Raw genomic sequence first — 17,140 nt, 5'->3', positions numbered from 1 at the left:
GCTGAATCACTATATTGGTCACCTAAAACTAATACTACGGTCTACATGTTAACTGTACTGAAATTCAAATGAAAGCTTGAACAAGTAAATTGAAATAAGATAAAAATAAAATAAAAATCCCAAAAAAGTTTACCACCGAGTACAAAATATATTACTTTAGTTCATTTTTTAAATTACCATCGTTATCATCATCACTGTCACAAACATTCTCATCTTACTCGCAAGAAAACCTACTGTGACCCCAGGTTGCCCGAAGGTAACGCTTGCTCCCTTCCCGCGCTTCTGGTGATGCAGGAGACGACCGGAAAGGACACTGCAGGGCTCCCAGAGGAGAGCCCCGGAAACCACAGCTCAGGGAAGGGACGCAGCCAGCACAGAGACAGAAGCCCCGGGCATTGGGGAGGTGGTGTAAGTGTCTTCGAGGGCTGGCCTTGGGAAGGAGGATAGGCATGATCTCATGTGATTTCAAAGGTCAGGAACAAGGTCAAGGGATGAACTTACAAGAGGTGCAGGTTTTGTATCACTATAAATTAGTTTATAGGCTTGAATTACTCGAAGAATTAATAAAATGCTTTCAGGAGATGGTGAGTGGCCCGTGGCTTAGAGGCATTCAAGTAGAGACTGAATGCCAACTGTTAGGCTTCCTTTTAGCCGAACTGAATAAGTGACTTCCAAACGCTCTTCACATTCAGATGGTCCGTAAATTGTGAATGCCGTATTTTGCCGCAGTTAAATAAATGATTATTGAGCATCTGAAGTGAAAACCAAGCTCCCCAGAGATCCCACCATCTAAGGGAACAGGACAGTGAAGAATACCATGTAACTGTGTTCACTATAAGCACTTCAGCCATGTCATGTAAGTTACGTAATAGTGTCTTAAACGTTACTAAAGAACTGAAAATTATTTTTCAAATCTTCACCTTTTAAAAAGCATTGTTGTAGTATATTTTGTTTCCTGAGTATTCATTCATTCACTGTCTGCCGTACATGTGGTTTTGTAGTGGGCAATGAAGAAACAGCCTTTGGAAAACATTCTTAACCTAGGTTTACCTACTGATAAGATATTTATAAGCAGCATTACTAAATAATATTTGCTAATATAACATCCAATAGTAAAATAACTTTAATCGCTTCCTAAAATAGATAAAACATAGTAGAAATGCAGTAGGAAATTCCTTAGGATTCCTTAGAAAAATGAATATTTTTTTATTATTGTTCAAAAATTGTGGCTTGAAACAAAGGAACTCTATGGAATAGAAGTCTCATAGAACCAACTAGAAGGCAGGTGCAAATCTGGGCCCAAAGTCAGCATTAAAGATGTGCCATTGTATTTATTTCTGTTATGTTGAGTAACAAAAAGAAGACAGCGTTTAAGTTTAAACCAGGTTTATAATAAGTGAGATTCTTTTAACATGTTTGAAAAATTGCTGGAGATTGTGCACATCACGAATTACAATATCTTGAAAAGGGATTCATCAACAAGATTAAAAGATGTTATTCCTACTACAACCTACACGCTAAGTTATGACAGGAAATGGCTAAGCCATTAGTTTCCTTTTATGGATAAGAACATTTATAGCACTTTTAGTACACACAGGTACGCCAGTCTTACGTTATGTTGTTCTAGTTATTTCATCAATCAGATTTTTAAAATAAGGATGCTATGACTTATCACTCCCAACATCACTAAAACCTCTTTCATATTATTTGATGTTAAGATTTATATTTGACCTATGTGTTTGAAAACAACAGTGTATAAAATTCAGAATTTGGAGGGCACTGAAAATATATTAGCCATGTTAACAATCCTTAAGAGATTCACACATGCAATTAAAAAATAAAAACTTCTGGGGCGCCTGGGTGGCGCAGTCGGTTAAACGTCCGACTTCAGCCAGGTCACGATCTCGCGGTCCGGGAGTTCGAGCCCCGCGTCAGGCTCTGGGCTGATGGCTCAGAGCCTGGAGCCTGTTTCCTATTCTGTGTCTCCCTCTCTCTCTGCCCCTCCCCCGTTCATGCTCTGTCTCTCTCTGTCCCAAAAATAAATAAACGTTGAAAAAAGAAAAAAATTAAAAAAATAAAAAATAAAAAAAATAAAAACTTCTTAGAAAACAAAAACATGTGGATGTAAATCTTCTCAGGGGTTGCTGACTCTAAAAAGGAAATTAGATTTTATCATCTCTCTGTATAAAAAAGGTTTCTGTGCATTCTTTGTTGGCGTACATCACGGGGGCAGTCAAAAGTAAAAAGACCAAAGTTTTGCCTCCATATACGACGGAGCCAGCATGTGAGAAAAATGCAAGCCTTCAGAACCAATTTTTTGCATGCTGTGGTTCAGAGGAATTAAGAGCTGAGTCTCTGGTTTCAAGTCTAATGACTGAATTAGAGCTATCTTGATTTCAAATTCTTATTTTAAGGTACACTATTTTCTGGAAAGCTTCTCACTGAATAATACTGAAACTCAGGAGCACATGGGTGGCTTAGTCCGTTAAGCGTCTGACCCTTGATTTTGGCTCAAGTCATGAACTCACTGGTTTGTGGAACAGAGCCCCACATAGGGCTCTGCTCTGACAGCACAGAACCAGCTTGGGGTCCTCTCTCTCTCTGTCTCTCCCTCTCTCTCTCTCTGACCCTCCCCTACTTGCTCTTTCTCAGAAAATAAATAAATAAATAATACTAAAACTCTTCCACAGAAAAATACCCTGGTCTGCAGTAAGATACATAAGGCAGGTATTAGAAAAGAAAAGAAAGCCAAAAAAATAAAAATAAATAAAACAAAGACCACATATCCAGTTAGCAATCAGCAGAGCAAGGAGACCGATCTCCGTAATTTCTATCACTTCTTTCATCATTCCAAACTCCTACACCCAAACACCAGGAACTACCATTCAATCACCCTCTGAAAATAATCATAAAAGACAGGAGTATATTCTTTCCTTTTCCTTTTTTATGAAAAAATTAAGATGTTCATGCCAACACGTGCTTCCGAGTCCTAAAAGTATGGATTCTAGCCCATGTACCCACCTGCCAGCAATGTGATCTGCAATGTCATTTAACACTCTAATTCTCCATTTATTCAAAGCACTAAACCTATCAGTTTCCTTCCACAAAGGAGAATTACATCAAAGATGTAAGTGAAAGTGCTTTGAGAATTGTAACGTGCTGTAAACATATGTTGGGAACAGTAGAGACTTACATGGTCTGGTATTTTAATGATAAATAAAATGTTAAAAAAATTCTCTTTAAAAATGTACGTATAAAAGCTTGAAAAAAGTTTAAGGACCGAAAAGCTTTAAATCATGGGTCACAGTGCCAAAATAAACAATTCTGAACCCTGGAAGTTAAACCTATTAGTTCGAGTAAAATTCACCTGATAACAATCAAAGTTTATTATTCAAAGGAAGATGCAAAAATCTCATCATAGGAGAATCATCGTAATTTGGACTTGAATTTTAGATTTGAGACGTCTGTCAGTTAAATCTGAACACTGTGACATGTTCCCTTTTTTAAAGAAAACTCTACAAGAAAGGCATTACTGTATTGTAAGCTCTATCCGTTTTTGGATGATGCCAGATTATTAGTTCCTTTTGTATTAACTAAGCCATGACAATCTAGTTCTGGTTCTAGATATGGTTCTGTTTTGTTGTATATCCGAGCTGAGGATGGTGGAATGCTTTTTTTTTTTTTTTTTTTTTTCAGATTTAACACATAGTTAAGGGCTAACGACTGGCACTCTTGAAAGTAACGGCGAATTTGTAATTCATATGACACAATGGCTTACACATAAATTTTACACATACACAAAATTAATAGCCAATACTGTCTTATTTATGATTAACACTGCTTATTGGTGTTTCCCTTTTTTGGTTTATAGTGGGCATGCAGTAAATATTGGTGACACAATCCGTAACTTAGAAAGGTAAGAGAGCCATGGCAATACACTGAAAGAAGAAAAAAAAAGGTCGTAAAAATGACAAATAAAAAATAGAAAGGATACACCATTTAATAAAATCAAATGCATTTAATATACAGCATAAAATAAAGAGGCTAGGCTGTGGCTAGAGAAACAAGTACATTTGGTTTCTTGCTAAGCCAACTTTTCCTAATATGAAAATTTAAAACCTTTCCAATGGAGATAAAATGTTTACCCTCATTTAAATATATGGTGCTAAATAAAGCAATGCCAATTCAATGATGTATTTTTCTATTTACCGTTTCCTAAGAGTTTACTACTCTTCTATTTCTGTATGTTTTCAGTAGCACGTCAAGAGCAAATACTTAAGAGAGTGCTGAGGTGTTATCTGAAGAACATTTTACCCACGCCAGCGAAAGTACTTAAGGACTTGGGGCAGATTTCAGGACCTTTGAAACTGAAGATCTGGATAAGCAGACACTGTACGATGTAATGTCAGCATACTTCTTATTTCTAGTAGTTAACAATGAGCATTTATTACAATTTATTTTTATCATGGAGCCTCCATCAAATACAATATTCAACATGGACCCTCAAAGCCAGTCTGAATTGTGCTAAAGGAGCTGTCTCAAAAAATACTATGAAATGGTCCCATTATTCCTTTTATGTTTGTAGAAGCGATTTCTTTCCCACAAAAGAATCTATGGAACTCCTCAATACAGTACATATGCACTTGTGTGCTCTATCAGAGAAAATTCCTTGAGACGAATTTTAAGTACACTTACCAGAGCCAAGTGATATGCCCTGCTATAAAGAAATACCAGAAATCTGACATATCTATAGTATTCACAGATGCAGATATATATTTATGGGACTCTATCAGCATAAATCAAATGGCTATGAATAAAACATCACTAAACCAATTCTAAACTTCAGAAGTAGAGCACCACTAAATATCTCACCACTGCTGGAAAAAAAGGAAGCAAGAAAGAAACACCACTCAGTAATAAGAATTTCTCTGATATTACACCCAAGTTTTTATCGACGCCCAAACAATGTCAACCTAATGTTTATTTTTGGACACAGAAAAATAAAGGTAATTGGATTTTCTAAATTTTCAATTCTGGGTATAACCCGGAAGGCATGAATACAGAAACATGGGTACGCAGTGACCAAACATGGTTCCACTGAGACAAGAAGGCGCTTAGACTGGGATACCTGAAGTCGAACCACTGAATCCCCAACTCCTCAATTTCTGTTGCACGAAAGAGAGCTGTTTCGTATCTTATTGGAGAGGTTATTATTTGCTGTTGAACCCCAAAAGATACTAGACAGAGACACATGATCAATACCCGTATTCCAAATCAAACGCAAGATTATAAAACCCAGCCCCAAGCCAACCCTTTCATACTCAGCCAGGAACACGAGCGCGATGGTGGGACATGCATGGAACAATGTCTTAAGGACGCCTGCTTGGAAAACCTCTTTAGACATCGCGGTCGGGAAAAGAAAAGGATTTGTACCCACCTGGGATCTTTCTGAATGCTATCGATGGACGGGGACCTGGCCAAGGTGCCTTCGGGCGGGAGGGCGGGGCCGGATTTGCTGTACGGAGACTCCACAGAGGGACAGTACTGCAGCTGTCGGTAGGGGTCTGCGTAATTGGAGGCTGGGCCCGCGGCGTAGCTGGCCCTCTGGAAGGTGGCCGCGGCGGCGTTCTGCGGGCCATGCTGGCTGCCTGTGCGCTGCAAGGGGACGGAGTCGACACCGGGGGAAGATGGGGCTAGGACAGGAAAGTAGGGACAAAGCAAAAAATTGAGGACCTGCTCACAGAAACGGTTAACCAGGTCTAAGGCAGGGGGCGGGGGGAAATTACACACATAAGAAAAAAAAAGGGGGGGGTTTGGAAGAATAAAAAAAATAATCTGTCATATTTGAACCAATACATTCAATGTCATCCACTAAAATGATCATTAGCATGCTATCTCCGAAATAAACCTTTCGGCGATGGGGGTGGGTGGGAAATGCATCAGTTGTGTGTTGATGGCTTCCCAATCCCCAAGAGAAGTTTTGTTCATCTCAAAGGAAAATAAAGTCTGTGTAGAACCCAAACGCAGAGGATGCATAGGGACCATTTATAAGGCATCATGGACTGGTAGTTCTTTATTGTTCAAGTTGAGAAGATTCAGGAAGTGTTCAGGTGATGTCACATTAATTTTATTAAGAGTATAAGGCAAACTTAGTAATGTCGCGAATTTTCCTAAATAAAAGAAAGAAACTGCGGGCCTGGGGGTGGGGAGGTAGGGTGGGGCAGGGCTCCTATTTCCACAATTAGTCCTAGAGCAGTAAACACAGGACTGCTCTAGCTCCTGGAAAGCAAGCAATTCCCCAAAGATTTCCATATGCCTCTTCTTCAACTAAAGCTGTCACAGTAGCAAGTAAATTCGGGGAAGGGTAGGCAGGTGGGAGGAGGTGCCCAACTGCAACCCAGACAAAATAACGAGCCGACCTGGCTTCTCCAGAAGCACCTGCATCTTTTCGAAACGCCTACGTTGTTCTGGGAAGAGTCTCCACCAGTTATTAATGTCAGTTTGACTAGTCCCAAACTGAATTTCAATTATGCTTCCTTCGTGGATTCTTGTCAGTCCATTGCATGGCATTGTTTTTATCTGGTTCTCAAAAATATTTGACGTCTAAGGTTTAATGACCAAATACAATGCAAACAGCATCTTTCATGTTAACAGAATGGGACCAGTCATTAACTGTTGCAACAGCCATGATCAGCCATGATCAGCCGTAGACAGTACAATTTCTTTACTGGCATTGCAGATCAGAAGATATCCAAAAAACAGCCAGTGTCTGGATACAACCATTTGTATCCAGAAGTATCCAGGCTCTAAGGAGTAGGATTTCAATTATAAACAATACCCCTCAACTCTGACTACTGAGTGCTTATTAGTAGGTGACAGAGAGTTTATTTTGTCCTCTCTCGCATTACAGGACATATGCCAAATCAAACACCCAAAAAATTATGTCACATTGAGCAAACAATTATGAAAAGAAGTTAAGGAAATTGTGCCAAATGACAAAAAAGTTATAAAGTGAACTGGAGGAAAACATTCTAATGCTGAGAACTGAGTTTTAATTAAGAGTTCAGGGCTTCTCAGGGCGCCTGGGTGGCTCAGTCAGTTAAGCATCCTACTTCAGCTCAGGTCATGATCTCACAGTTCCTGGGTTCGAGCCTCGCATTGGGTCTGTGCTGACAACGTGGAGTGTGCTTGGAATTCTCTCTCCCTCTCTCTCTCTCTCCCCTCCCCATTTGTGCTCTCTCTCTCAAAATAAATAAATAAACTTAAACAAGAAACATTAAAAAAGAGTTCAGGGCTTCTCATTTCCAATGAATTATAATATTTCATCCTTCAATAATCAAAATTAGGAGAACAGCCACTGAGGCATGGTGAAAAGTAGAAACACATTTAAGAAAAACTTCCTAAACAAAAATTGTATGTATACTCTGAGGAGCGGTCTTTGAAATGATGAAGACTGTCCTGATGGCTTGTTTCAAAATGACCAGTTTAGACTAATGAACATTAAGTTCAGAACCAGGAAATCTGTCTTATGTCTTTACGCAATTTCTGGAAGAGTTCTATTTTCTCGCAAGCTTACAAACATGTGTAATTAGAATTCATGTTTTAATAACGTATGAACAACGCGTTTTATATCACGATGGCGGGGGTTTAAGATTTAGGCCAGGCCTAACCTTGCTTTTAGAAGAACAAATGTACAGAGGCAAACAAAATTTCATTTTCTAGAAGAGTTGTGACAGGATAGCCAGCAAATCCAGGGCAAAAGCAGAAAACTAAATACACCTGACATTTTTCAGATAAATTCATTTTTTCCCCCTTCAGGAAAGTAATATCTACATTCAAGCTTGCTGAAAATGGTTACTAATACCAGAAAATATATCCTTTTCTATTCCAAAGTGTTAATAGCTAATGCAGTAAGTACAGTGATTAACAGGAAAGAAGGACAATATGGCAGAGATCAGGAAATCATACAGAAATCTAAAAAAACAAAAACAAAAACAAAAACATGCTTGTTAAAAAAGTAGTAATAGTAAGGTGAGCGACCTAACCATGCCAAACACTCTCCAGGGACTTTAAATTGAAAGACAATATCACGAGAGGGTTTTAAAAAAAAAAACAAAACAAAAAAAACACTTGCAGCAGCAAAGACTGTAAGGACACTGGCTTCAAACGTGAAAACAGGGTGTGAAGTGCAGTTAATTAAGCAGAAACAGGAATAGCTCCAGTGCTCCAGGAGGAAGAGAAGGCAGAGGCAGATGTACGAATATTGTCAGGCTCATATTTGTACTTCACTTTGGCCTGTTTGGGGTCAGGGGCAGGGAATTCATTCAGAGCCTGGCTTCTGAAGTTAGACAAGTGGGTTCCTATCCAGGCCTTCTGGCCAATTCTGGGTATGAGACGAGGGAGTTACTGAGCTTGTTAAGCTCCACCTTCCTGACTGTGGCACGAAGAGAACAAGATGGCCTCATGGGATCATTATTTGCTTTAAAGACATGAAGGGTGTTAAACATCCCATATGTAGGAACTGTGAAACAAGTGAGCTATTGCTATGTCTACCATTAACAATGTTGAAATCAACTGATGCTCGACAAGGAAATTGTACCCACTGCACTGGGGGGGTGGGGGGGTGGGGGAGACACTTGCCACTGGGTATCAGGCTCCAGAGCTCCCGCAAGGGCTTTCTCTCTGCTAAGACCCTATAAGAGACTGAACACATCACTCTCACGTTACAGATGGGAAACTGAGGCACAGAGAGATTACGTAACTTGCCTGAGTCTGCCTGGTATCTAGCAGTGAAGGGATCAAGTCCTTGCACCCTGCCTCCAGAGTTTATTCTCACAACCACCGCTGCAACTGGACCAGATTTTAAACTTCAAAATGTGTGTTACTGAATTAGCTTCATGGTAAGAAAATTTATGAGAGGCTTAAAATGAAGGGAAATGTCTACTAAAGGCGTAGAGGATAGACAGGTTTACAATAGGAATTAACATGAATATCATAGTAAAAATTGGTAAAAGTTCGTGTGTTAATTTAGATCATTTCTCATCAAATTGAATTTATTGAGATATGCAGAAAAATATCGGGAAAAATTCTTCACATAGAAAAAAAACCTAACTTTGTTCATGTCTATAAAAATCAAAGAATAGGGATACTCATAGTTACCTTAATTTTATTTCAAAGTTTTTTTTAATGTTTATTTCTTTTGAAGATAGAGTGTGAGCAGGGAAGGGGCAAAGAGAGAGGGAGACACAGAATCGGAAACAGGCTTCTGCACTGGCAGCGTAGAGCTCGATGCGGGACTCGAACTCACAAACCATGAGATCATGACCTGAGCGGAAGTTGGACACTTAACCGACTGAATCACCCAGGCACCACTCAAAGTGTTTTGAGTCTTAGTTTAATCACTAATACCACTATAATTCGAAAAAAGAGGGCAGACTCTGAAATCTAAGATGGGTGAACAACTTCCAGAGAGATCTTATTAGAAAATCATAATCGCATGTGTGGCATTTGATAAATGACATTTCAGAAGTTTCCTGAATCCACAGTTTAAACTTTTAGGTCAGAATAAATAGGATGCCTGATGGGAATTTCAAAGTATAAAATGAGAATTCAAGTTGGTACTGCCGAAATGAGAAAAAAAAGAGACTAATCAGTGCAAAGAAAATAATGCAACATGGAATACGGACGGGGAGAAAAATACACTCTTTTAAAGTGTGGGTCATGCAACCGTCTGTCTTGAAGAAAACGTGTGAGGCTCAAATAGATCTCAAACTAGCCATCAGTAGTGTAACAACGCGATGCCTCGTATTTCTTTAAGCACGACATGGAAAAATGACTTCGGCATCACAAATTAAATTCCCCCTTTGTGCCCTACCTGTTCAGACTCAGCGTGGCACATGCAAACCATGGCCCCCCATTAGTGTGGATCAGCGGACACTGGTCACACCCTTAAAGACTTTCTCCTTTAACACGTTGCCTGCATTTCTGTCCCATCACACATTTTCTCTTATTTGAGCTTTAGAGCTCGGCGGACCACGTCACCTGCCTTGCAGGAGGGCTCTATTCAATGGAACCTTCCAGGGCAAACATCTGAAGTGGAAGGCTCCCCGTCAGCGTGTCCAACACTCCCCTCTCTCCTCACCTGCCCCGCAAACGGCCCCTTCTCCCCTCAATGAGCTCTCAGAGCTCAGCGAGCCATGTCGCTGGTACCTTTGGGGAGATTTTAAAAGCAGCCTCTTCAGCAGCTGACTTGATACTTCACCTGACTTCTACACCGTTCACGAAATTACCTGTTTTCTTCAGAGCTACACAAATAAAGGTCTACTGTACAAAAGGGGGAAAGATGTTTTATGTGTGATATTTGCTGGAAATGGGGGAGGAGGGATCCTTTTTCATCAGCCAGACATTCTACTTGGATGATGATAAATGGTCACATCCGTTATTTACTGACCATAAAAAAAAAATACAGAATAAAATATAAGAATCTGGCACAAGAAGAGATTTGGTTGCAGGGGGAATAAAAAGTGCGGTTCAACAAAAGAAGAAAAACCTTTATTTTTGTTTTTTTTAATTCTCTTTGTTTTTCTGTATATTTGCATTTACAGAAATATGAAAACATAAACTACATTTACCCTAATTAAATACAAAATAGGAACACAATAATTAAATACTATTCCCTGTGCAATCTCAGAAAATAAAGATAGCTTAGGTGCCATCAGGTCCAAGAACGTGGCCATGAACTCTCTTAAAGAGAATTCGACTCTGTTATTTTAGGGACAAGGAGCTTTTAGCACTCAATCTGCTATATTCCCGGCAGTATTATTATCTAGAACTCAACTGTAAAGGCCTTCCCATTTTCTGCACTCTACACAGGCTGATCTGTGCTAAACTCAATGGGAAAATATTCCTGGGTAAATTTAATGTAATCTTCCCCCCCCCCTCATTTTAATTCCAGTACAGTTCACACTGAATGTTACGTTGGTTTCAGGTGTACAAAACAGCGATTCAACAATGCTATACATTACTCAGGGCTCATCATGAACATAATCTTTTAACTTCAGGTATCACTGCCTTCGTGGGGAGGGGCATTAATGCAGGGGTTTTACTAGTAATAGAATCATTATTATGGTGCGGGTGTTGATGTTTCTGGATTTTACCAAAAAACTGTTCTTACTAGCCAACACTCTGCCTTCCCTCAGCTGAGCTCAGTTACACTTTTTATTCACATCTCTTTAGGTGGTTTGATACAGGTAAGCTTCTGGAAGCCCTTCTCCATTTTTAGAGGATATTCATCACCAGGTTCATTAAAATTTCCAATAGGGTAATAACGTGCCCCTGACTTTCTAGACTTAAAAAAAAAAATAACCAAGATGTTATGAAGGATCTAATTTGACTTGCTCTAATGGAAAGCAATCACTTTTACAGTTTGAAGTAACAGCATTTAAGAAGTAATAAAGCGCTAATATGCCACGTTTTTGTGGACTCCAATGATGATTCTAATTGAAGATGTTATTTACCTGTTAGTGAATAATAGTAATAAAGTTGTATGAATATGAAGGTGCTGTGAAATGCCTCTATACCTTTATTGAGCAGTGGCCATTATTGTGGAGAATTTTAAGTTCTTTCAAAGTACTTTCTCCACACGTGCAAATATTTTCATCCCATTCTTTTTTTCTTTTCATGTTTTAGTATTTGTCAACCTCATAGAGATAGTTAGCAGATTTTATCCTCGCAACATACCTATGATAACTCATTTTTTATTACAAGCTGACACATTCATCACAGAAAGCTTGTTTTCTCCACTCACTGAGAAACGCATTTATCCCAAAGTAAATTCATGCGACATTCATCACGGCAGACATTGGCCATTTTCATTAGTTTAGAAAGATGCATTTGGAGGGCCGGATAGGGGGGAGTGTCAGAGTCAAGCATTTGTGTTAATCAAATGACTCCTAAGTTGACGGTTACTGGTATGTTTGAGTTTGAAATAAAAATTCGTGCTACTTAGTTTCTGCTTAATAGACTTTATCATAAGCAAATCCATGAAGATCGCATCGTCCCTGCCTGGCTGTACTTCTTATTATATAAGCTCTGGTTTTGACAAGCCTTATCCCAGATGAAAGGTATGTTTTATTTAAACAGACATCCAAGTTAAAAGTGTGCCTCTTTAAATTTTCATCACGCAAGAAGTAAAGCTTCAGACACTGGGTTGATGTCCTGTAAAAGCAGGTGGGGATATTCGCGCTGCCATCAGACTCACTGGCCTGCCTTTTCGGCCGCAGATCACACCATTCCGCCTCCCTGCACAGGGAGAGAACATCGATGGTGGCCCCTCTCATTTCCTGGCTCTACAAGGAATGAGTGGCTGTCACGTCTGGCAAGAGGATGCTTTCCGTTCAGCAGACACCAGTGCTGATTCAGGAAGTGACCCTTTTGCCTTCTCTTAGGCGGCGAGATCTCTGGGGCCACACTGCTGGCTTCTATCTCAATCCCGTCCTCAGGCGTGAGGGCGTGCTGCTCTACTTTCTGTCTGCCTTCCTACCAAGAGCACATCTGGGGCCAGGGAGGCCAGTGGGCCGTCCTCAGAACCTGCTCCCTTATGCCGGAACCGGGTGGGGCAAAGGTCTGCAGTTCTTGTCTTACAATGGCCGGGGCGCATGAGCGTGCGGGGGCAGGGGCACAAGACCCTCTTCACACCGTGCCTCCTGGCACAGCCCTGACAGAGTATCCACCAGCTGAGTAACATCCCACTGATTTCCAGTGTCGAGTCGTGAACCTTGTTTGTCTAAGTTTCACCTTCCACAGTCTGGAGCAGGAGGGAGGTGAGAAGTGGGACGTTAGCACCCTGACCCCTAACCTGTTCATAAATGTACACAAATACATGTGTGTAGGCTCTCTCACAGAAGGGTCAGGTAGCTTTGTGGTTTGGGAAGGCCTTGAGGACCTCTTTGCCTACCCAAAGGTAGAGAGAGGTCCCCATCGGAGTTGGTGTCTCCAATGGAGATTTAAATCAGCCTTCAAACGTTACAAAAAAAGGGGGTGGCCTGGGTGGCCCAGTCGGTTAAGCGTCTGACTTTGGCTCAGATCATGATCTCATAGTTTGTGGTTTTGGGTGCCGCATTGGGGTCTGTGCTGACAGCTCAGAGCCTGGAGACTACAGCCTGCTTTGGATTCTGTGCCCCCCACCCCGCCACTCCCTCGATTGCACTCTCTCTCTCTCAAAAATAAACATTAAAAATAAAGAAATAAATCAGTCTTCAGAGTAAATAACGGGGGTGAGTGGTTATTATAGCAGTCAAAGAGACCTGGAGAAGGCACACAGAGAGAAGGATGGAGTTTCTTTTTTATTCTTTTAATGTTTATTTATTTTTGAGAGAGAGAGAGAGACAGAGAGACAGAGAGAAAGCGAGGGAGGGGCAGAAAGAGGGGGGACAGAGGATCCAAAACGGCTCTGTGCTGACAGCAGAGAGCTCCACGTGGAGCCTGAACTCACAAACCGTGAGATCATGCCCTGGGCCAAAATCAAGAGTTGGGCGCTTAACCAACGGAGCCCCTACAAATACCGTTTCAACCAAGATGAACGTTAAGAGCCAGCTTCCAGAGCAAGACTGCCTGGGCGCAAAGGTTTAAAGACTGGCTCCATACAACCTGTGGGACCTTGGGAAGGTTACTCAACAGCTCTGTGCCTCAGTACTCTGTAAAATGAGCATCGTAACAGTACCTCCTTCATGCGGTGGTTCTGAGGATTTGTGAATATGTTCAGAGAATTTAGAATGATCTCTGAAAGCAGTGACCTGCTACATGCTTCTGTCATTCGGACTCACCTGCTCTTACTATAGCGCCATCTAGTAATTCCCTGGTTTTTTAGGCAAGTGCCTTTGTCTTCATTCCTAAGTGTTGACTACAACAAGTGCCCCTCAATTCCCGTGGCCCACCTCCTTGATGTGTCCCCTGGAGATGCTTTAGGGGTCAAACTGAAGGAACACCAGTCAGTGCCCTGCCACCCAAGGGCTGAGACCTAAGATAGGTTGCTCAAACCACCTCAGCCACAATGGGAGCCAAAAGTCAGTGGCCCCTGAATACTTTGGGTCTAAGAGGCCCTAGAAGACCGTCCCAAGAAATTGGGGTATTTGCTCTGGCCCTGGAAACCTCTCAAAGTTCTGCATCAGAAGTCTCCAGTATGGGGTGTGTGCAACACAGGATGTGAAATACGACCTCCTGGGGGTGCCTGGGTGGCTCACTAGGTTAAACGTCCGGACTCTTGATCTCAGCTCAGATCATGATCTCAAGGTTCGTGGGATCCAGCCCTGTGTCGGGCTCTGAGCTGACAGAGCGGAGCCTCCTTGGGATTTTTCCCTCTCCCTCTCCCTCAAAATAAATAAACTTTCAAAAAAAAAAATAACCTCCTGGATATGAAAAAACAATCTTAGAATGTTTCTTTATATTAATGTGTAATCCTGACTTTTACTAGATATTATTTAATGATATTGTATACTATGTATACAATTTATAAGTAAAGGGTATACACCCATATTAAAGGCATTTTCCCAAACATGTGGGCGCTAATAGAGACAGTTCCTGGGGTTGCAGGGTTAGCTAAGAAAGTATAAGGATTTGAAATGAAATGAATTAAGTGTAGAAACAGGGAGTGACCCGAGCACAGGTGCAGAGGAGATAGAGCCTGTGGCTTTATACTTAGGAGCTGGAGAGAGGTGGGTTCTCCCCACCTGTCACCCCAAGAGACCATCCATGCACTCCTGGAAATGTCAATATTGTTGCATAAATCAGCAGATTTCCTCAAAAGTGCCTCAAGCTCAAAAGGGCAGGCTGGGTTGGGGTCTCGGACATCTGGGTGTCACAACCTCAGCAGCTCTCTGCCAGGGCAGAGATTACTGTTACTGAGAACACTCAGGCAAACAGGTTTTTCTCCTTGATGCATTTAGAGGACACTGCTGGCTTCCCTCCTAAGGAGGATGACACCCTTGTTCGTTCATTCAGCACAGCGCTCCACTGATGGCTTAGAGCAGGGGTCAGCCAACTTTTCTACCAAGGGCCAGAAAGTAAATACTGTCAGCTTTACCAACCAGATGGTCTCCACCACAACTACTCAAGTCAGCTGCTACAGCGTGGAAGCAGCTAGAAATGATACGGGAACAAATAGGCATGGCTGTGTTCCAGTAACTTTATTTATAGACACTGAAATTTGGATTTCATAGAACTTCCACGTATCAGAAAATATTATCCATCATTTGACCATAAACCATTTAAAATGTAATAATGATTTTTAGCTCAGGAGCACTAATCAAATGGGTGGCCAGCTGAATTTGGCCCATGAGCGAGAGTTTTCAGACCCCTAGTTCAGAGAAAATACTAGTTTTGTTTTGTTTTAAGTGTGAACATCTTCCCCTGTCTTTGATCCGACACAGTAGAATGAAGTATTGTTTTCTTATTGTAGGTAAATTTTTATGAAGCCCCCAGAAGTTTATTAACAAAAGATAATTCAAAGAGCACAGGAATGCAGGACAGAGAATCAACATATAATCCCCTTTGTTGTCAGTTTTTATGCAAATTACATATTCAACATCACAGAGGTGGTAATCCCTGCCTTTTGTAAGGGGTGCATGGAAATAAAATTGCCTTAGTTACTATTATGCAAACCAACTAATGGTTAAAAGAGCCCAGCCTCACACAGGAGTGGTTCTAGCAGGCTGACAATGAGAGAACTCCGACAGAAGAATAAATGGGTATTCCTTTTCATCTGAACCAAGATATGAATTATTAACGGTGGATGGCATTTATGATGTCAAAAATAAAAGAAAGAGTATTTTGTGCCATTCTTCTTACGGTGCAGTGAAATACTGAAATGTAAATATCAGTAATCGACCATAAAAGCAACTTAACTTGCCTGGATTTCAAAACGTATAATTTAGTATCATAATGCAGTTAACAAAATTGCTATGCTCTACTTTGGGGTAACTGGAAGTTACAATAGTCTGAAGGTGCAGGGCCCTGTGTGCCAAGTTCTGGACCAGAGCTTCGGTTTTCCCACGCCTCAGCCTTGGTTCAAGTGCAGCGTGTCATCAGTTGCTGTACGCAAATCAGTTGCTGTACACAAACCAGCGGCATACTATTTTCTAAGTTTCCTTAGCAATGTGAAGCTTTGTAACAAGGGCAGTTCTCAATATCTTAACTGTATCAATTTTATTGTTAGATGAATGCTCTCCAGCACATTTAAGCATGGCATTTAACCAGTTATTTTGCAAATGGCTACATGCTCTGGAAAATGCTTGCCTTTCTTTGTGCAGCCTGTGGTCGTGTTCAATTCAAAATATATATTTAGTCCAGGAGAGCTCTAGGGTTGATTGAATCATATGCAATTGTCAATATCTGACCTTTACACGGTAATTTCACATGACTGAACCTGATAGCGCCTATGAAGCCAAGTCTCAGTTTGCCTTACAAAATAATGCGACATTTTCCTAAATAGGTTTCCCCCCAGCTTGCCAGATAGGTAGCCTGTATCATCAAAGAACACTTACCAGCATTAGGCATATGCCTTTTCTGTCCTGCATAATGACTATGCTTTCTTGGAGTACTTAAATTCATCAAATACGTTAACGATGGCACACAAAAAATTAGTTTTCTTTCAGATCGCCTGTTGGACAAAATAAGCTTACAACCCCCCATTAAACTTCTTTCATTTAAAAGAGACTCAGGTAGCTAAATGAATCGTATTTGGTTTCTCTCATTATCATCACAGACATTAATGGTAGAAGCAGGTCATAATGCTGGTGGGGAGAGAGGATGAGAAGGTGTGTGCACGCACATACACACACACACACACCTCTGATGAGCTCCCGAGCAGTACCCGCCCCCCCCCCGCGCCGCCTACTACGCACAGACCACCCAGGGGGGGGCTGAATACACACCTGTGCTCGTGCGGTACGTGCCCGTGTGTGCTGATGGCAGAGGGTCCCCCTGGCTCTGGCTGAGACTCCTCATAGGGGGCTTCTGATAGACACGGTCCTCATAGATGGGGTCTATGTGGTGCTCTGGGGACTGCAGGGCCCGCAGTTCCGGGCCCAGGTGGCCGTGCTGGCTGCTGTACGAGGCCCGGGACCCAGCTGAAATAAGCGAACAG

General features: G+C 41.3%; 1 protein-coding gene across 1 annotated transcript in view; it reads right to left on the bottom strand.

Moving 5' to 3' along the window:
- The window catches only part of CTNND2 (catenin delta 2), a 946,486-nt gene that overhangs the window by 363,135 nt on the left and 566,211 nt on the right, over positions 1–17,140 (bottom strand). Inside the window, 2 exon segments of the mRNA XM_030332482.1 lie at positions 5,438–5,693; positions 16,929–17,123. Of these exon segments, the coding sequence (XP_030188342.1) occupies positions 5,438–5,693; positions 16,929–17,123 (451 nt within the window).

Source organism: Lynx canadensis, chromosome A1, assembly GCF_007474595.2.
Source record: "Lynx canadensis isolate LIC74 chromosome A1, mLynCan4.pri.v2, whole genome shotgun sequence".
Lineage (NCBI taxonomy): Eukaryota > Metazoa > Chordata > Mammalia > Carnivora > Felidae > Lynx > Lynx canadensis.
The sequence above is the reverse complement of the archived record's forward strand: the minus strand, read 5'-3'. Positions and strand labels throughout refer to the sequence as shown.